The sequence below is a fragment of the Phyllostomus discolor genome, chromosome 2 (genome assembly GCF_004126475.2).
Source record: "Phyllostomus discolor isolate MPI-MPIP mPhyDis1 chromosome 2, mPhyDis1.pri.v3, whole genome shotgun sequence".
In the NCBI taxonomy this organism is placed as follows: domain Eukaryota; kingdom Metazoa; phylum Chordata; class Mammalia; order Chiroptera; family Phyllostomidae; genus Phyllostomus; species Phyllostomus discolor.
The window spans coordinates 189455435-189476573 of NC_040904.2; the positions used below are offsets into that span (position 1 = coordinate 189455435).

Here is a 21139-nt window from a genome sequence, read left to right on the forward strand (position 1 = left end):
ATATCCAGATTTAGATTTCAGTTTTACCACATTGGAAGTTTGGGACTTCTTTTTTCCCCTCTCTCATGACCACTGCTTCTCTTGACAACATTATTCTCAGTGAGGCAGCAGAATGGATTTTAGAATGACTCAGTATTGAATGGGATCAACTCCCAGTGCCACTGACCTTGGGCTTTCATTATAATATGATCTATTATTTTATAGCATTGCTGTGAGAATTTAAAATAATGCAAAATCTAGAACAGAGCTTGGCACGTGCTCAATATACATTGTTATATGTGTATATAAAAACTAAAACATGGTTATAGTTTTTTTTAAGCAACCCAGAGCAAAAATATGACTTCCAAGCAATTTCATTTTTAGACCAGAAAGCTATGAGATTAATTTACCTCAGGGAGACAAAACTCTGAAAAAGGGGGAAAATATCAATCAGCTTATTTTGTACACAATGCTAAACTACAGCTGACATTTTAAATGATTTGACTGTTTATAAAAATGTGGCTCATAAGAGCAGCCCAACTATTTTATTTTTTATTCGTGTTATAAAGATGATATTATAACCAACAGAAAGAAGTCAAAGCTATGCCAGAATTTGAAAGCTCTAAGAATGGTGACACATTGCCAAAATACAAAGCAACCTGGCTTTGTCGTGGGCATGCTAAGTTTGACCAGAACATTCGGGTAGAGTGGTCTAATCAGAAATACCAAGCTGAAGGTCAGGGAAGAGGTGGGCCTCTGATGGAGGTTTTGGAGGCCTTGGGGTGGAGGTGATTGTTGATGCTATGGCTGTGAATGGGTTTCAGAGGGAGAGCGCAGGAGTGAAAAACTGGGTCTTGGGATTTCCTGAAATTAGGGAGTTTTAAGCAAAATGGACAGGAAAAGAGAGAGAACTGGCCTTTGAAGTATAAGGAGAACTAAAAATTATCCTACTTTAAACAACAAATATACAAGGGTAAGGAGGGTTGCTGAAAACTTGGGAGGGTCGGCTCTTGGAAGCTCTATAATGTCAAGGAGAATGCTGACGGAGCAAAGGCTACTGATTATATTTTTGTTGACTTTGTCTTGGTTATCAATGACTGGTAAAAATGGCTTAAATAGAATGATAGAGGGAAAAGGAGTGAGCTCTGATGAGGAAATAGGGACATCAGGTGTCAGTTACTGTTTTAAGTAATTGCAGTAAAAAGAGGTAGAAAATGGAGTTACTTTTCACAGGTTGGAAAATAAATCTCTTTGTGACCTGCCCTGGTCTACAAAGAGTTAATGGTATAAATGCACAGTGATTTCAGAAGCCTTAAAGATCACGTTTCCATGGAAACATCAACCTACAGAGAGAAAAAAAGATCTAGGATTCCCTGACAAAGAAGGAACAGCAGACTTCTAGCCCCCACACAGTACAGCAGGGAGAGATGATTACACGTTTCTTTCAGCTTCCCTGTGAAGATGCGGTTGGGTTCATGGTGCTGTCCTCTTGAGCACGAGGAAAATGGGAAATGGGTTTGCTTTAAAACACTCTTGCTCTCACCTTGCATCAAAACCTGACTCAAGGGTCAAGCCCATTTTAGAATACTGGAAAAGACCAATGGGTGTCTTTGAGTAACTAACTATAATTCATTAAATAAATAAACAAAGAGGTTTGATCTTCCCCCAACCTCTCTACTCTGCTCTAGAAACACTGCCATAAAGTATTGTGATTTAGAGCAACATTTAAACAAAACTCTAGAAACACAGGATGAGTGTTTGGCCAGCACCTTTGCATTATGGTTTCCATCTTGGTGTATTCTCATTGATTCAATACACATTTTGTCTGACTAGTTTCAGGCTGATGATATTCTTTTTACTACTGACTAGTATACAGTTCCTGCATCTTCAAACCCAACCATACTTTTAGGGATGGGTCCTCTCACTGAGCTTCAGCCCCAGAAAGCTGTTCTCCAGACTGTGCTACAGGAGCCACATTAACAAACTGCTTGTCGCTAACTAATTTTCCTGACAGTCCACTTTCTCTATTCCCATGTTATACTCTACTTTGCAGCTGGGATGCATGTGTGTTTTGTTCCATTGGTCTTCCCTTGGACCTTAGATTCAAGAAATTTTATTTCCTGTGTGAAAGGGCTTTAGTCCTGTGTGTCTCATGACTGGGTTTTTGAAGACAGAGATGTGTTTTTGAATGGCTCAACAGCCTCTGCCACTCTTTGTCTTGCATCTGTAGCATAATTGTGGGACACCCATCTCCCCAAAAGACATAATCGTCACCCAGGCATCCTGAGTCTTCTGTCTGTTGGAAACTGTCCCCTGTCTCTAGAATATCTTTCCTCTTTGGACCTCGTCCTCCTACATTCAATATAAACGCTACTAGAAGTCAATTCCTCATAACACGCATTCTCAGTCTCGTAACTGAAACCATCTCACTAAGTCATTTGTTCATCTCTTTTGCTACCCTGTAGTAGAGCTGTTGGAGGGAATTGTGAAATTAAGCATATGGTAGCTGCAGAGGATCTAGGAGCTGTGAGGTATTGTCAATGCGTTGATTTTGTTGATTGCCTAAAGTATGAGAGAGAATAGAGAGGGACTCCAGTACAAGGAAGAACAAATTGAGGAAATTGGAGAAAGGTCAAAAGGGAGAGAAAAGCCTCCTTATTCGTTTCACTTGAAATCATGCTCAGGTCACTCTGTCTAGACTAAGGGTCTCTTGGGTATACAGGGTGTGACAAAAGTAGCTTTACAGTTGCAAATATGCAAAACACAGTTAATTCTTATATTATTATTTTTTAATTACTGTATTATTTTCTATACAAACAACTGCAAACCTACTTTTGCCACACCCTGTATATACCCAGCATTTCTTTCAATAAGTCTGAAAACTCAGAAGAAGGAAGGGGCTTCCAGTCAAAGTTGAATGTCCTAGAGAAATCTTTGCCAGTCATTGATTGGCTGATTTTGGCTTAACCCCCTGAGTAGTATTGCAAGCCCATGAGCTAAAATGGGTTTCATGAACTAAAATGGGTTTCAGAGAGGCAAGCCTTCACTTTAAAATCATTAGCAGGCATCAAAAAAGAAATATCAGTCCTGGCTGGCGTAGCTCAGTGGGTTGAGCGCGGGCTGCGAACCAAAGTGTCGCAGGTTCGATTCCCAGTCAGGGCACATGCCTGGGTTGCAGGCCATGACCCCCAGCAACCGCACATTGATGTTTCTCTCTTTCTCTCTTTCTCCCCCCCCTTCCCTCTCTAAAAATAAATAAATAAAATCTTTTTTTTAAAAAAAGAAATATCAGTGTGCTCAGTGATCAGCCTTGGACCTCTTACGGTATTTTCTCTGGGAAGGTCCTGCCACTGAATCTGGATAGCCCTACACTGGGCTGTATTGCAGCATATTGAGCAGCTTATCTGTGGAAGAGGGTTTTTATTCAGTGCTTTTAAAAAAGAAAGTTATTTTTAACTTATGTGCAGCATGGAAATTTGAACTTACAAGGAAAAAAAAGTCCAGTGGCAATAACATCCAGAAGAATTACTTGGTTCGTTACCACTGAGGAGTTTCACCTGTCTAACTACCTCTAGAAAATAGATTTCCCATAGCACCTTAGCAGGTTTTGTTCACAGCAGAGGTGACTGTGGTTGTGGGCATGAGAATAAGGAGGGCTCCTTTTTCATCACTGAGTTCTAGGCACAGTTCCCTGAATGTGAAACAGCTTCGGTGTTCGGCACACTTGATTAATTGGCATCAAAATGTGGAATCACTGGTTCCCTAAGGAACACACAAGATGAGTGTGCCCCTCCAAAGACTTTTAAAGAGAATTACATAGTGTTTAAAGCAGGGCTCTGAGAGGTCAGGATGGGGGTCATTTTGAGGCGTCATTTATTCTAGACTAAAATGATAGGGATATGAGCTCATCTTTCTCCTTCCTCAGGAAGTGAACTTTATATGGAAGTAGTATGATTGATTCCCCACTGCAAAGTACCTTACAGAGGTCACTAATCATAGTAGAAAAAAAACAAACATTTGCTAGCCTTAATAGTTTGGAATACTGTGGGAATGAGAGGTCATGTGCTGGCCTGGTGGTTCAGTAGTTGCCCTTCTCGGCAGGGGAGACATTTCAAGACCCCCAGTGGATGCCTGAAACCACAGATAGTACTGAACCCTATACATATATATGTTTTTTCCTATGCATGTATACATATCTATGATAAAGTTTCATTTATAGATTAAGCACAGTAAGAGGTTAACAGCAATAACTAATAATAAACTAAGCAGTTGTAACAATATAGTGTAATAAAAGTTATGTGAATGGCTTTTGAGGCCTTTAAGTAAAATAAAGATTCCGTGAACACAAACCCTACAATACCAGGATGGCCAATCTGATACCTGAGGTGGCTGCTGTAAATGACCAATGGTTGGGGAGCACATGAAGCTTGTGGACACACTGGACAACAAAACTATTCACAACCCTGGGTGTAATGGAACAGGATGGTGCAAAATTTTACCATGATACTGGGAACTGTGTGCAATTTAAAACTTAGGAATTGCTTATTTCTGGAATTTTTCATTTAACATTTTGGACTGCAGTTGACCATGGATAACTGAAACCTCAGGAAGCAAAACTGCAGATAATGAGGTAGGGTAGGGCTATGTACTATGGAAAAATGAAGACTCAGGAACTGAGAGACTTGCAACCAAAGAGTTGGCAGCATGTCTCCAGGCCTCAGTGTGTTCCGCTCCAAATAAGAAAGGTTAGACTGTGATCCAAAAGTTCCTGCAAATTCTAACATTCTCTGATCTACAAGTGATACCAAAAAAAAAGAAAAGGCAATCACAGCAGCAACAGCAGCTAAAACATTAAGGCCCATTATGCATAGGTGTAGGTAAGTGCAATTCAAAGATTTCTATGTACACAGAATCATTTAATCCTCACAACTATCCTATGAGATAGGTACTGTTATTACTCACACATTTTATGGTGAAGAAACTAAGGCTAAGAGAGGTTAAATCACTGGTAAGACAACACAGCTTTCGAGTGGTGGATCGAGAACTTGAGCAGAGGCCACCTGAGGGCAATGTCCTGGCTCTTATGCGCCACACTACACTGCCTGTTGTCATTGTTGTTCTATTTGTGTTTAATATACTGCATTCCTCTCCTCTTTGCTTAACCTATTCTATTTTTCTCTTTTATTTTCTTTCTGTTCACCTCTCATCACTGAGCATTTTGAAGCATCATCCAGACCTTTTCATTCATTTGACTATAGTATGTATCTCACTAATGAGAACAAGCTTTTGGGTTTGATCCCAGATGGACCTATAGGTCAGCTCAGAGGAGAATTGGTCCCTGTTCGTGGCCTGCCACATTGACCTCATGTGCTGAACGCGTACAGTTGGGTAGCTTTGAGGACGTCATAGCTGGTGGCAGAGCCACTCAGAATGCTCATTGGTTTAGCATCTTTATGGAGGAAGGTTGATATATTTTACCCTCTTATATTCAAGCAGAGATTGTCGGGCAATTCTGCACAGTACTTCTCTCTGTTCTTCCCTTTCAGATAAAGGCAGTTCATGGCATTCAGTCATGAAACAGAATCCAGGTAATAACTCTGAGAAAATGTTCATTGTGAGGCACAGGATCACGAGAAGGCTTTCCCCTTGGAATAGATGGTGCACTGACTGATACATCTCCATTTACACCTCAGATGAAGGCAGTTCAGCCTAGACTGCTAAGGAGCCAAAGTACAATCTCACCAACAGCAGGGGAGAGGAAGTATATTAAATTTATATGCCAGTCTTCAAGATATTTTAACATTTAATTAATTTAACACTATGAATTTAGAATTTAAATAACTAAGATATGGACCAGCCCAAACATGAACCTTTTATGATTAGCAAAGAATTATTTTATACTCAAATAAATTAATGGTATAAATGCCATTTTAGAGAAAAATTTTTGTCCAGTGGAAGACAAACTATTTTTAACATGCCTCAAGTAATTATAAGTTAATATTACAATCTGCTCTTTAAGTTAGTTTTTCCTGAGGTTCTCTACTAGGTATCATTTTTTAAAAAATAAGGGAAAAGGACTGCCTGTGACAGCTTAGGAAAACTATTATTTCAAATTATTTTGCTCAAGAGCATGATTTAATGTTTTTATGTATGACATTATATGTCAAAAGAAACTTTCAAAACGTCTGCAAATCCATTTTCTTAAGAAGAAAACTATTGTTGGCAAGCATAATTCACGTGCCTTGGAGACATTGCCACATAACTTTTGACCTTGTGGATCAAGGATTTGAACAGAGGTGGTCTGACTGCAGCATCCTTATTCTAAAATTCCACGCTGTACTGATGGCTGTTGCTCCTGGCGGTGGTGATGAGGGTGGAGGGTGTGTATGGCTCATACTTCATTCCTTTCCTCTTCCAGTAACTTATTTGTTTTGTTTTTCCTTATTTTCTTTTTGCCAGCAGTTAGGGGGCACTGCCTGTGTCAGTCATTTGAGTGTAGGATGCCTTACTAATGAGATGTTTCTTCTGGGTTTGATCCAGAAGAGCCCCTTGGTGAGTCCAAAGGAGAACTGTTCCTTGCCATGTTGACCACATCACAGTGGATTGGTCATTTTGGGTACATTTTAATAATTATGAATTTCTAAGTTGGGGGGAAATTCAGAAATTTCTAGTTAGTCTACCAAACTGTAATAATGAATACCTAATTTTTAAATATCTTTACCTCTTTCCCCCAGTACTGGTCTCTAATCAGGGAGCTTTTAAATGATTAAAGTTCACTATTTCTAGTCCTGTAGGAAATTGTTTCTACTCTTTCCAGAGAAAACATTTACACAAAAATAGTAATTTCTAAAAGGAGACCACAGAAAGATATTTTGAAAAATTTGTGGTTTTGCCATTCAGAGGACGGAGTCTAATAATGTAATAGCCATAGTATTAGCCAGATGAGATTGAGAAACAGAGAGCATCTCAAGGAGCATCTCTGAACTTCCCTCATCAGGCAAGTACTGTATTTTTGGACCATAAGACACATCTAGGTTTTAGAGGAGGAAAATAGGAAAAAAACTTTGAAAAAAATCTGCTAAAATATTTAATAACATAAATAACAATATTTCACCAATGTAAATGCAAACAGAACTCAACAGCAGCATTAACAACCATTATTCCTCCCAAATTTGGCGGGTGGGGGAAGGTGCATCTTACAGTCTGAAAAAGATGGTAAGATGGTATTTTATAGATGAGGGCACTGAAGGCTTTAAAAGGTAAGTGACACACTGAGGACACAGTTATGGAGTTATAGATTTTCAGAGCTAGAAAATTGTAAGCAAGGATCAAGAGTTCAAGTCTTCTGCCTGGAACTGTGTTTCCATATTACTTTGCTCTTAATAACTGGAGAATGGAAACTGAGAGCTGTGAAAAATTTCGCCATTTGTGAGGCATGGCGGTGAGTGGACGGAATGCTGCACTGGGGGTCAGGACCCCCAGATCCTGTTTTTCAGCAAAGCACGAAACCTTTCTGGATGTCCTCTGCTTTATCGAAAACAAAAGGATTGGATAAATGACTTATTTCTCTTATTACCACATTAACAGACATTAATAAAAAAATCTAGTGCCTTGTGAAAATATGGAGGACAAAATGAGTAGCATTGGTGCTAGGGCTCTTGGTTTGCTGGGAAAATTCTGGCAGAGATCTTTGGGACACCTCCCACACAGGGCATACTGCATATCACTGCTTTAGGTATCAGCGTGGTGCAGTGGATGAGCTCTGAGGGTCATGGGCAAAGTCAAAGAGGCACAAGGGCTTTTTACCTCGGCTTGATCCTCTTAAACCCATTGGAGTATGACTTGGGCCATGTAATACAAATGTATTGGCTCTGAGCCCATCAGGGTTCTGTGGCTCTTAACAAGCAGGAGTCAAGCAGGAAATGAGATGGCCTTTATTTTATTCAGTCTGTACTAGGGATCTACATAGTCCAGGGTTTATGTGACATGAGCTTGCTAAAATGCACCTCTGAGGCTATGCAAAACTGATTTCAGTTCACTTAGTGATGTAGCAAAAAGAGCATGAGCTGAAAATCAGAAGACTTGAGCTCCAGTCCTGAACAGGCAGGTCAAGGTTACCTTAGAGAATTAGGTAGCATCATAGGGCCTATTTTCTCATTTCTGAAATGAGAGTTCTCAGTAGATAGTTTCTAAGTTTTCTCCTAGTTCTAGCAATCTGAGATTTTTGTAATATTAGAACTTTATGAGACAGGCCATTAGTTTTTTTGTGGATCAGACTACATCCCAGTCAAGTGCTATTTTTTATATACCAAACCTTGATGGGGCTTTGGGGGGATTAGACTGTTATATATGGGTAGAGCTTCTGAATTTGGCTGCCATTTGAAGCTAGGCTTCCTGATTGCATACTTGGGGATAACATTTAAAGTAAAACAAAAGAGCTGTGGCATCTCTTAATCTTGTAGTTTAATTCTTTACTGAGGATTTACACATGGGAACTTTAAGGTTTTAATTAATATTCAGAATTGACGAAGTGCAGTCATATCCAAAAGCGGTTCGGTAATTTCATGTCTTATGGAAAGTTAAATTGATTAATATCACCGCTTGACCTAGCTTATCCTCCATATGTGGAAGGCATTCTCTATTCCTCCATTGTGTTCTATGGATAATTGAGTTTTGTTAAATGTAATCGCCACACTTTTGCTGAAGTCCAAAATGAGGCAAGTACTCAAATCACGCTTATACATTTTTTTCTGAATCCTTTTATTATATAACTTTACATTTATATTTTATGTAGTTTTTATTCATTATTTTATGTGATCATCACAATAGCCTTATCTGATAAAAGGAGTTAGAAATGGTGTTTCTGGTTTAAAGAGGAGAAATTGAGGTTCAGGTGCTAAGGTCACATGTCTAAGAGTGACCACAGTCCTAATTTTTTTTTTCACATTTTTCACTACCAATGAATGGATAGTTTGTTCTGCTGTTCGAAGGGCATCCTTGCTTGAGGCAGGTGGACATTTGTAAGTTCTTCACTAATAGCTAAATATTGGTATGTCAGAGGAAATCACTCAGAAAAAACACAATGTGAATGATTAATCTAAATAGTGCTAAAGGATATCAATGATTAAAGGATAGTTTGGAGAAAAATATTTTCTAAATTGTCATAAAATTTTAAAAATATTTTTGATAAGTGTAAAATATGTGAGCAGTGCCTGGGTGAAATAAAATGAACCTGTAGAACTGGAAGGTGAACATATCAGAAAGAGAAAAATTTATAAGGAAAATCAGAAGTGTCTGGAGCAGAGATAACTAAAGAAATTTAACTATAGAGCAATTGCATTGCCCATTAATGTGGTTTATTTTCTCAGACTTTGAATTTCTCAACTTAAACACTGAATTCAATGCTGTCCCCTTCAGAGAAATCATCCTGAGAGGCTATACACTTATTCCATTCATGCTGCCTATTCAATTATTTTTGGAACTTCTCTTTTATAATTGCCTTCTGAAATGGACACTTTCTTTCAAATATTCTTAATGGTGTTTTAAATAAAGTCAGAATTATTCAGAGCAATGGAGATAAGTTATTTCTCTCTTTCCATCTTCCTTTCCTCTTTCTCTCCCTTCTCTCATTATCCTTCCCTTCCTCCCTGTCTCTCTCTCTCTTCCCTCCCTCCCTCCCTTTCATCCTTTTTTCTCCCTCTCCCTTCTTGCTTGCTTTCTTCTAAAAGAGAGGTGAGACTAAATTTTTTGTGTGTCTCATAAACCTTCTCTCAAAACTTCTAGAAATTATTCTAAGCAATGCAGTATAGTCGTAACAAGTTATTATGTTGGGTACTCAATTCTGGTTGGTTTGTTTAAAATATTTTGTTTTATACTTCTGTAATTATATTTCCTGAAATCAATCATGCAAGGCTTTGGCTGGAGCGTTGAAGTTGTTGAAAACTATAGGAGATGTGGGGTTGAGCAAGCATCACCGAGTGAGAGGTGAGGAGCAGTGAGGGTGTGGAGTAGATGTGTGCCATGTGGGACATTTGGTTGAATTAGGGATGCTACAGTTTTATCAACTGGAAATGTGCAGAGAGAACAGCCAATGGGAGGCAACTGGAAGCCATAGCACATGACAACTATATGAATGAACTGGAGACATTAAACCTGATGTGGCCTATGAGGATCAAGGTGGTATGGTAGAGAGGACATGGGACTGGGAATGTGGCTTAAAATGTTGTTTCTCCTTGCAGTTAGCTGTGGAACATTGGACAAACAATTTGACCTGTCTGTGCTCCAGTTTCCTCATCTATGAAGTTGAAATTATGCTTAAATGAGCTTAAGGTTTCTTCAAGGATAAACATTTTATAAGGGATATATGATAAATGTCTTGAAATACTTCAAGAGCTCTCACATGGAGGAGAACCAGGATCAAGGGCTGGCAGGCAGCAGTAAGATGTTCCCTTGAGTGTGGAAGGTAGAGTAATAAGCTCCCCATTAGTGGGAGTATTCAAGAAGAGATGAGATGCCCAGTTTTATGATGCTATAGAGGGGGAGTATGAACTGCAAAAACTGGTAAGCTAGTCGATTGTGTCGGTTTCTTTGAATTCTGAGGTTCTGAACATCTCTACTCTTTGAGATCTTCAGGGTTCTTTATGTTTGCATTTGTGGAGATACACCAGGCCAGCGAATGAGAGGCTTAAAAATCCCAGGCAGCCCTAGAAGTGAGAAGCGGTCTGTGGGAGTTTGGCTCATGATGCCTAGTCATTCTTATCATTGCCTAAAGGATGTGCATCTTACCAACTTTGTTGCTTAACCTAATGTTACCTGGAAGAGTCAAAGAAGAGTCTCACAGTTTCATTGATTGAGAAGACATAAAAGAGGAACCTTTAAGCTGCCTCCTGATGCTTTCTTCTTCTTCTTAAAGGAGAACTCTCCATTAATATAGTGTTAGGAAATCATTGTTGGTCACATGTCAGTCCTTCAGAACCTTCAGGGCAATGACAAGATATCCCTTTAGCTTCTTAGCAGAGACACATCTCACAGTAGCATCAGGCCCAAGGCTCCCGAGTAGCATGTCTTGTGGACACAGAGCTAATAAGTATTGATTCCTTGGGCCATTATGGTAAAGTGACATTAATTACCATCAACACAGTTGCACTAATTTGGTTGTAATGAGCACGCCTGTGGGAATTCCCAATGAGGGAGATCTTCATTAGATCAGAGCGGCCAACAGGGTAGATGGTGTGAGTGGGAGGTGCAGGTGTTGTGGGGGAAGACAATTTCATTGGTCTGACTCTAGCGATTTCCAGAGTTTCTGCTAATTTATGAGCTAGACCTCTCTGTGAAATGTCTCTCCCTCTTTCTCCCTCTGCCTCTCAGTATTTTCTATTCACTACATACGGGACAATAACCCTGGTTTCCAGAATGCATCTTGTAAAACCAGATCCCTGACAACTGGACTCATCTTGCACCTCTTAGAAGTACGGGCTGGGCCAGATCTTAGCAAGAGAGTAAAGGCCTGTGCATGTCTCTGGGAGGGGGAGAAATCCTCAGCTCCAGTATGCCACCTTTCTTAGCGGACAGTTGTCTTGGTACACTCCCACTTTCTTACCTAGTTTCTATCACCTCTGCTCTTTTACCCACCACTCTAAAACAAATTGTTAACACAGTGAGGGTTTACTGTGCACCAGCCCCATGGCAAGTTATCTCATTTAAGCCATACAAACCTAATAAAGTAGGTTTCTTCATGACTCCATTTTTTTTTTGTAGATAGAGAGTGATGTTCAAAAGGCTAAGTAATTTGCTCAGTCATAACTATAGACTAAACTCAAACTTGGTGCCCTTATTTTAAATTATTATATTATGTTCTCATATTACCCCTATTATGTGGGAACTTGATGGCTCTACTGAGTAATCAAATGGGAGCTTGAGGAGCACCACGTTTCGCATGGTGTCTGTGTATCTATCTATGTGTCTACCTTCTGTCTGTCTCCCTAGCTATCTTGTTCTGGACATAGATTCTTCATGCTTTTAACCTTCCTCTTATTTTATCTTCACAGGTATCTGATCAATGTCACTTTTGAGGGGAGGAATCTGTCCTTCAGCGAAGATGGCTACCAGATGCACCCCAAACTGGTGATAATCCTTCTGAACAAGGAGAGGAAGTGGGAGAGGGTAGGACATGTCTTTGGCAATTCTTGAGCACACTGGAGGGGTGGGGGTATAAAATTTGGCAATACGTGAACTGAAAACAGTTTCTTGCTTGTGGTCTCTGAGGGTGGGGAGCAAGAAGTCAATACTTTGGGAGCACAGGAGAAGCCATTTCTCAAACTTATATCTTCATTTTCTTGCTATGCTGGTTAATCAAGAGATTATTTTTTTATGTATTGCCATTTTATTGGTTATGGTATTATCTGAATCTTCACTTTGTTTTAATGGAAGATCACACATGTACAACGTAACACAGTTTGGTGAAGAAAGTATCAGTGGAACGATTTAGAAGTTGTGTCCTACATGGTGTACTGGGGAGGCCTAATGTATGAGCAGGCAGGTGTGCATTTACTGTGATTAGAGGCTTGTCATGCCAGGCTCTTCTCAGGATCCCTCCCACGGCCAGCTGATCACAGTGTCTGAAATGCTGCCGTTAGAAATTAATTTCTGTCGGTGCCCGACTGCCTAGGTTTAATTCCCAGTTCCCTTACTCACTAACTGGTCTACCTAGGACCTTGCACAGATCTCTTAACTACCACTGCCTCCAGTTCCTCATCTGTAAAATGAGAATAATAATAGCAACAATATCACAGGGTTGTTATGAAGATTAAATATATTATTATATGCAAAAGACTTAAAAAGATACCTGGCACATCGTAAGCACTCCATAGGTATTAGCTTTTATTACTGTCCCAGATTCCTAATTAAATACACATGTTGCTGAGAATAATGCCATCGCTGGTATTTCTCAGTGTGTTCTGTGGGGCACTGGCCCGTCGAGATGCTTTGCTAAAAAATGGTTCTGCAGATAAATAAGGTAGGAGATACTACCTGCTCTTTCTCATTCAGAGAGATTCTCAGAAGTTACTAGCATTTGAAGATTCAGAGGTATTTTTGTATCAAAGAAACATTTAATCTTATTCAATTTAGCAATTCCTAAAATTATTTTAACATAGCACCTCTTTTTTCCTGAAATCCATATTCTGTGAAACACATCGGGAAACATCAATTTAAGGCAATTTCTATCAACTCCATGGGCCAGTTGGCTGAGAACAGGCTTTCAGATGTCAGCATGACTCTTGACTAGGATGGAAACCAAGCTATATATTTCTAGAGAGAGTAGCCAGAAAACAGCGGCCAAAGATAAACTTGAAATTCACAGTCTTGTCACAGAGAACCCTGGACAGGTAGTATGTGAGTGCTCACCTGTGGAACTGCGCCCGTGTGGCCTGGGTAGTGGAACCTAGGACCTTGTTCTTGAAAGACATCCACCTATCATGTTGTTCCTCACTTCAGGTCACAGAATAAGGCTTGCACTATGCCTGGTGTTCTTGATTAAAGTTGCCTTCCTTCCCCTACTCAGAGAATTTCTGAACATCACTTGTTCAGAAATGGTTGCTCACTTGGCTCGGCTCTACTTCCCAATCAAGCTGCAGTTTGCTGCTGTAGAGACAAAATAATTTAAGACATGAGCTGGGACCCTCACATATAACAGGCACTTCTGCGTATATCCAGAAGAGGAGTTATTAATAACTGAGGCCTCATGTGTGAATCAGACGATGTCCAGCTGGTGTAGCTTTTGTAGCAGTAGCAGTAGACTCATGATTACCATCTCAGGTATGGGGCATCTCAAACTGTCCTTTCTTAAAAAGACACCACATACTGTCACTTGTGCTGACTTTTCTTCCTTAGGCTGGAATCAGAGGCCTGTGGTCCCCAGTCCTTTCCAAAACTAGATCCTCCTCACTGGAATTTGGATCCCCTCTCTCCCTATCAATTCTACCTTTATGCTAGCTCTTGAATTTATTCCTTACCTTTTATATGACCGAGGAACAATGTGATACGCCTCCCTGTCCTTGATGCCTACCTCTGACCATTCAGATGTGTCCTAAACCTGGCTACAGAACAGGCTTCATAAGGCACAATTCTGATTTTATTCTTTTTCTGCTGCAAACCCACTCAAAGCTTCTGTGGTGTATGGATTGGGTCCAGACTTTATCTACTCTTGCATTCAAGGCTCTGATCTACCTTCTAACTCCTGTCATTCTCTTCTTAATTTCCCATCTCACCATTAAGCTATATTGGACTCCTCTCTGTTCTGAGAGCGTGAGCCTGCACATGCAGCATGTCATGAGGTTTCTTTTTTTTCCTGGGATGAATTGTACACTTATACAAATCATAACCCTCCTTTGAAACCCAATTAAAAGGTTGCTGTCTCCTTCCCTGATGTTTGACTGAGATTTAATCTATCACTCCCTCGTCTCCCACAGCTTTTGTCCCTCCCTCTATTGCAGCTCTCATCCCATCTGCCTGTGTTAGAGCTGTGTGTGTGCGTGCCTCCGGAGGACAGAGGCTGTGTCGTTTATTGCTGTGTCCTCACAGTGACCTGGAGGAGTGTGTTGCATAGAGCAGTTCAATAAATATGTGTCGAATAAGTGAGAACCATTACATAATACAAGAGTCTAAAATCCATCATTAAGAATCCAAGTTTATGCTGTTATCCCCGATACAGTAGCTGTTCTTTTATTTTTTCTTTTTTGGTGGGGGGAAAATAAGATCTTTATGTAGGTTGAAATTTCTAATATGCTAAGGGAACTTATTATTTAAAGAAATTATGTGGTTACTCATTTTGCAAAGCACTTTGGGAGGGGCTGAAATCATAGAATAGAACATTTGCATGCTGGCCTGGTTAAATCGGGGAGCTCTGCTGAAGAGAGACCTCTGGCGCTCACTGAGTTCACCGAGTGCATGGCTCCCAGACTTGGAAGCCCTGGCTAGGGCTCACCTGTGGGCAGGAAGGGGTCGCAGGAGCCAGGCACAGCTCCAGGGCATGTCTGAAAGGTGGTGAAATTGCACTGTGGGGAGTTATACCTTTTCTTCCACTGTTACCCTGGCCCCCAGCGCTCTTTTGCATTCTCAGGATTCCCAGTACCACTCCAGAAGGTACCCCCTTGCCCAGGGAAGATATAGTGCCTGTGGAGTACAGAGAGGCAGGTAGGTGCCAGGGTAGGACTGTACAGTGAGGAAACGGGCACTGGGAAGATAACTTGGGGAGGTGAACACATAATACGGTGTATAGATGATGTGTTGTGGAATTGTGCACCTGAAGCCTGTATAATTTTGTTAACCAGTGTCACCCCAATAAATTTAATGAAAAGGAAAAAAAGAAGATAGGGAAGGAATCTAGATTTATAGAAGAAACACAAGCTGAGAGACTGGACTCTCTCAGTCCTGCTAACTAGCTGTGTGACCTGCTCTTTTCGGTTTTCTAGATTGTCCCTTTTTTGTGTCTAAAAGCATGGCATAAGAGTAAGACCATTTATAGGGTCCCTTCCAGCTCTCACTGCTGGGATTACAAATTCCCATTGTAAATAAGTGGGTGCTTGGAATGAAAATGGGGTGAGAACTGCAGCATACAGAGGAAACCGGAGTTTGTTTTTGAGGACGATAGCTCCCGGGGCATATTGGTCATTCTCGCCATTCAGGTGAATGCTCCCTTCTCAGAAGGCCCCCTGTTGACTGGAGATAAAGTAGCCACCCAGTTCCTCTCTCACAACAGTCTATTTTAATTTTCTGCAACATACTCATTATCTGATGTTTTGCTTATGTGCCTGCTTGTTTGCTTATTGCGTGTCTCTTCACACCAGGATGAACACTCTATGGGAACAAGGACCTTGTTCTTGCTTTCTATTATTCTTACACTTAAGAAGAGTGTACACTCAAAAGATAATTGTTCAACAAGTGAGGAATCCATATGCTTAGGAGATTAGAACATTGACCAGCTACTTCACTTCTACCCGAAAGTCTCCTGTTTAGCCAGCGTGGTTTACTGAAGGGAGTGTGAGAGCAGGTGCACTTCCCACCTTTGGCGGGAGCCCTCTGAAAGCCAGCAAAGAACTTGCAGGCAGCCCTCCGTGAGGCCCCATTCCCAGGGGGGTCGTGCTGAAGCAGCCTCCACGAGCAGGTTGAGGAAGACTCATCAAGTTGTTGGTGTGAACCATGTGATGGGATTTCACAGTATTCCTTCTGGATTTTCAAAAGTAGCTTCAAAGCTACTAGTATGGTTTCTTTCAAATGAATTGGAGTCCAGGCAACATAGTCTATAGGACTGAGCATGGTTTGGGAAATCAGAAAGAGCCTAGTTCATGTTGTCATTTGTCAGCCATGGAAACTGAGTGACTGATATCACCTGAGCCTATTTCCATTGTGTAAAATAGGGTTTTACATATGGCTGTTACAAAGGTTAAAGGAGATTTTGTAGTAAAACAACAGTTAATAGTGACTAAAATACAGCCAATATCCAGCAGGTATCCATTGGTAGTCCCCACCTTACTTGTGTAATTTTTAAGGTAATATTTGCACATAGTAAAAATTCAATGTTATAAAAAATTCAAATGGTAAAAAGAATGCTTCTTATCAGCTGTGTTCCTTTGTTCCTCCAGGTCCCTCCCCAGAGCAGTCATTATTTCCAGTGTCTTATGTATTTGCTCTGAAAATACTCCAAGCATATACAGATTTTATATGTAACTCATTATCCTCCTTTTTTAAAACAAGTAGAATGTACTCTTGTGAACCTTGAATGGGATACTGGGTAAGTAGCCACTAAGGAGGCATGGGGGTGGGGCCAGAATAGCACTGAGATCTCTAGGTCAGAGTTATATTCACGGAAAGCCAAGCACAGCTCTCTGGTGTGTAGGAATGTAGAGGAGACCATTTAAAAAGGAAACAGGGACACACACACACATACACGCAGGAATAGCGTAGTGAGTTGGAATGGTGAAAAATAATTGTGTGCCGGGCAGGTTCATTTGTAAGTGGAGGACAGCTGCATAAACTTGCATTAAAAATAGTCTGGCACGGAGAAGCAGCTCCAACAAGCATTCACGCTTCTGTCTTTATCAGAGCCTCTCATGATTTGCTTCATTGCTACTGCTCCCTGCTTCCATTTAATCGTTCCTAAAATGGGGATAATAAAAATGAAATGCAGTGGGGCTGTGTTCTGAGTGATGACTTCAAGAAATGATGATGGTGCATTTTCAGGCTCTAAGATGTAAACAGGCCTTAAAGGGACTGTCTGGGCCAGAATAACAGATGGATATGCATGGCTTGCATCTTTGCTTGTTTTTTCCCCAAAGGGGCAAGACGTGTGTTTTATGAGACCACTCCCGCTTCCCTGCCTCACCTACCAGAAGATGGCTTTCCTTATGTAGTCTATGTTTGGGTTGTTATTTGGGCTCCCCAAGCCCCAGTTATCATTTTAGGCTAGTAATATCTAGGAGACTGCACTAACTCCAGGTACAAATGCTCTGTGACACCAGCACCTAAGGACTAGAATGATCTATTTGGCGATAATACAACAGAAGTCAATGACTGCTATGAAATACTCCACTTGAAAGCTGTTGACTGACAAAATAAAACAGCCTCTCTATCTGCTCACATGCATGCACTCACACACACTCACATTCATGCAAGCACACACACAAACCGATAAACTATTCATGAACACAGGAACCACATCTGTTTGGCTTTCCCCTGTGTATCTGTGCTCAGGACATTGTGAGACTGTACAGTAGGCCAGTACGTGTTTGGTGATGGCCCAAACACACCTGTGCAAACCCTGTTTCACTTCCCAGCCTCAGAGACAAGGCCAGGGAGTGTCATTGCTCTCTCCAGACTCTACAGAGGGGGTCTGAGGAGGCGAAACAGAAGCTCTTCATGTCAGGGGTGTTTGTTGTGGATCTCTTGGTACTGCCATTGGACAACATTGCTGTTTTTGCTGACTTAGAACTGAGAGTTAACAGGCATCATTGGGTTAAGGGATTAGAAAACAGGACCTATGGAGAAAGGCTGTGGGAACTGGAGTCATTAAGGGGAAGAAGAAAAGGCAATGAGGTGATGACTTACTCTCTTTAAATGTATGAACAATTATTGTTCCAAATATGGAGACCAGCTATTCCCTTTCTCCTCTGAGGTAGAACTAGAGTAAGTGGGCTTAAGATCAAGTGGAGAGGATTAATATTAGATATAGGGAGAATTTCATAATAGAAGTTTTGAGTATCAGAACTGTCAGCGGCACGAGGGGATGGCATTGGAAGTCCTAACAATTGTGCATGTTCTCATCACTCTAATGTGCAGTCCTGCCCGAAAACCACTGCTTGACCTGCACATGGCATGGAGAGTTTTCCTTCCTCCCCTTCCCTTCCCTCCCACACGCAGTCATTGAGCACCTACCATGAGCCAAGCATTGCTGCCACCAGTTTAATACTGTAGTTTTTCTAGCGTCTGGGGGCAGAGAGGGTGGGAGTACATTGCAGGGAGAAAAGTGCTTATTGTGACACTTGAAATTTCTATAACCTAAGTTGATTTTTAAATTTTATTATTGGATATGGAATAATAATTGGTTGGATCTTTCATATTGCTTAGTTAATAAAGATTCTGCTAATAAATATTTTCTTTATGGCAGTGACTTACAGACAGGGCTGCTGGATTACATATTTTTGGCTACCTTTCCAAACTGTGGTTATGATATACTCTCATATCCAAGTGTTCCCTTCCTCTTGTTCCTTGAGCTCCAACAGCCAGGCCCATCCTCTTTGCCTGCACTGATTTTGGGGTTCCAGAAAGAAACCGTTGAGGACCAACCCCTGGGAGCAGGAGGTGTGCCCTTAACCCACAACCTCTCAACACCGCTGTTAGACTTAACCCACAAAGTGCAGCTTCCATCTCCATGTGTGTTTGTAAAATAATTCGAAGAGCAGGATGTAATAAGAGCATAGATTTCAGACATGTCATTCAGGAAAGGTGGGTTGTCTTCTTGTGGCCTGTCATCAGCCACTGAATGGAAGGACAAAGCGACAAGGTAATATTGGTTGACTTTAATTTTGAAACCTGCACATGCTAATGGGGAGGAAAGTGGGACTCAGCGCAGACACGGAAGTGCTAGCGTAATGAAACATGGTAAAGGGGAAAGTGTCTCCGGAGCTGAAAAAGAGCCTTCATCCATCCTGTTTACATTTTTTTGAGATTTTTTATTTCATGACAATTATCTATGGTTGGCTCCTGAGTCCTCTGAACTATCTTTCTAATTCCTAGGTTATCATATGTTTTCAGTAGTGCTGTTGAAATAAATAGGAATGTACAGGTTGGATGACTCTTGTATTAATATACAGGTTAACACATATTTATGATTTTCTTATTATTATGTAGAGGTAATTGATGCTTATTAAAGATCTTATGAGGGAGAAAATAAAATTTACCTATATACACGCCTACAAAGAATTAACATTTACATTTATTCTATTTCTCACCAGAGATTTTTCTCGTGTTTATGTGTGAATACAATGGGATGCAGTAGAACTGGGAGCTTGATACCGGCTGGGGCAAAAGTAGGTTTACAGTTGTGAGTTCATTAAACACAGAGTTTATTCTGGTACTACTATTTATTAACTATTGTATTATTTTCATACAAACAACTATGAACGCACTTTTGCCCTGCCTGTATGTGAAGTGTGCAATCTGCTTTTTTCTCCTACAGTGATATTATAGACATTTTCCTATTTTATTAATATTCTCCAAAAGCATGAAACTTGATGACTATTAGTTCATTATTAGGATATATCATGCTTCTTTAAACTGATCCCTCATAATTGGACATCCATATGTGCATTAAGTAGAGACTCTGGTTCTCATATGAAACTAATTTTAGAGTTTTTGAAAGTTCAACTTTGATGTCATAAGACTGCTTTTCAAGGCAACAAGGTTTAGCCACTTTTTTGTCATCTAATGTCCCTAAATGTTAAAAGTGACAGCCCTTAACTGGAGAATTGCTTGTGTTGTATTAAGTCAATAACAACCAGTAGACACATACACAGTTGAGGGGAAGGCTCTCCTTTGCCATACCTGGTCTTTGCAGAGCCACGGACGGTTTTCTCTTTTTGATCTTCTGACTGAATGTGCTGTCCTCTAAGTTTGCTGATAACAGTATTTTTTTCTTAGGTAGTTACATCACACAGAGAATGGGATTGGCTATGTGTTCTGTGTCTGCAATTCTCATCATACTGGGATTCTTTTCTTGAGGTGTGGAGGCTTGCAAAATTCAGGCCCGTGTTCCCAAGAAACTACTAGGGCTTATGCTTGGTGTGACATTCTTTCTAGTGCTTTTCTATTCTTTCTGTCACGAGTGACCCAGGGAGGAGGGAGAGCAACCCTCTTCTTTCACCAGTGGGAACAGCACCTGGCTACCTCACACACCCACAGGCTGATGTACCTGAAGACTGACTGGGACATTATTGAAGGGCACTACTGTTTTCATACCTTTATGTTGTCCTCATCAAACCAATTTCTGCATGTATTAATAGCATATTGACTTCTTCTGAGATCTGAAGTTTTACATTAAAGTATAATATCTGAATGTCATTCATATGTAAGCAAGCCTCTATTGACTTAGCACCAGGAGATTTTCTATTGTGAGTTTTGACTATAGTATTGATGAATTTGTACTAGCCCACACACAATCTCTCTCCATAATCCCTATTTATGAGAGCTGGCCAGGAACAGGGTCAAAGTAATTCATGTCCACCGGGAGACAGGCTCTGATCTTGGCATGTTAACTCTGCTAATAAGCCTGCAGGACAAAGGTTTGAAAGGAAGTATTGGCCCCTTAAGAAAATAAATTGTCTTAAAGAATTAAAGCTATTAATAAAAATGTGGATACAAATCTCTCACAATTGCCATAGAACTCAGATTATTTGGGGTTATGCTATTATTGACATTTTCTCTGTTATAATTAGTTCTGCTCATAATTTTGTGAACATTTTAGTATATATATACTGAGACAGAGAGAGAATCTTGAGATGGCTTGGAGCTCTCACGATGCTCGTGTGACCCAGGATCCAGGTATTTGCTGCCCGCGAAGGTGTTCCACTACATTCCAAGCCATAGCCATCAGCTGAATGTTCTGAAG

General features: G+C 40.6%; 1 protein-coding gene across 1 annotated transcript in view; it reads left to right on the top strand.

The window, feature by feature from the left end:
- Window positions 1-21139, top strand: part of GRIN2B (glutamate ionotropic receptor NMDA type subunit 2B) — a 397810-nt gene that overhangs the window by 278230 nt on the left and 98441 nt on the right. The window contains exon 6 of the mRNA XM_028533474.2: window positions 12027-12141. Coding sequence (XP_028389275.1) covers window positions 12027-12141 — 115 coding nt within the window. The remainder of the gene's footprint in view (window positions 1-12026; window positions 12142-21139) is intronic.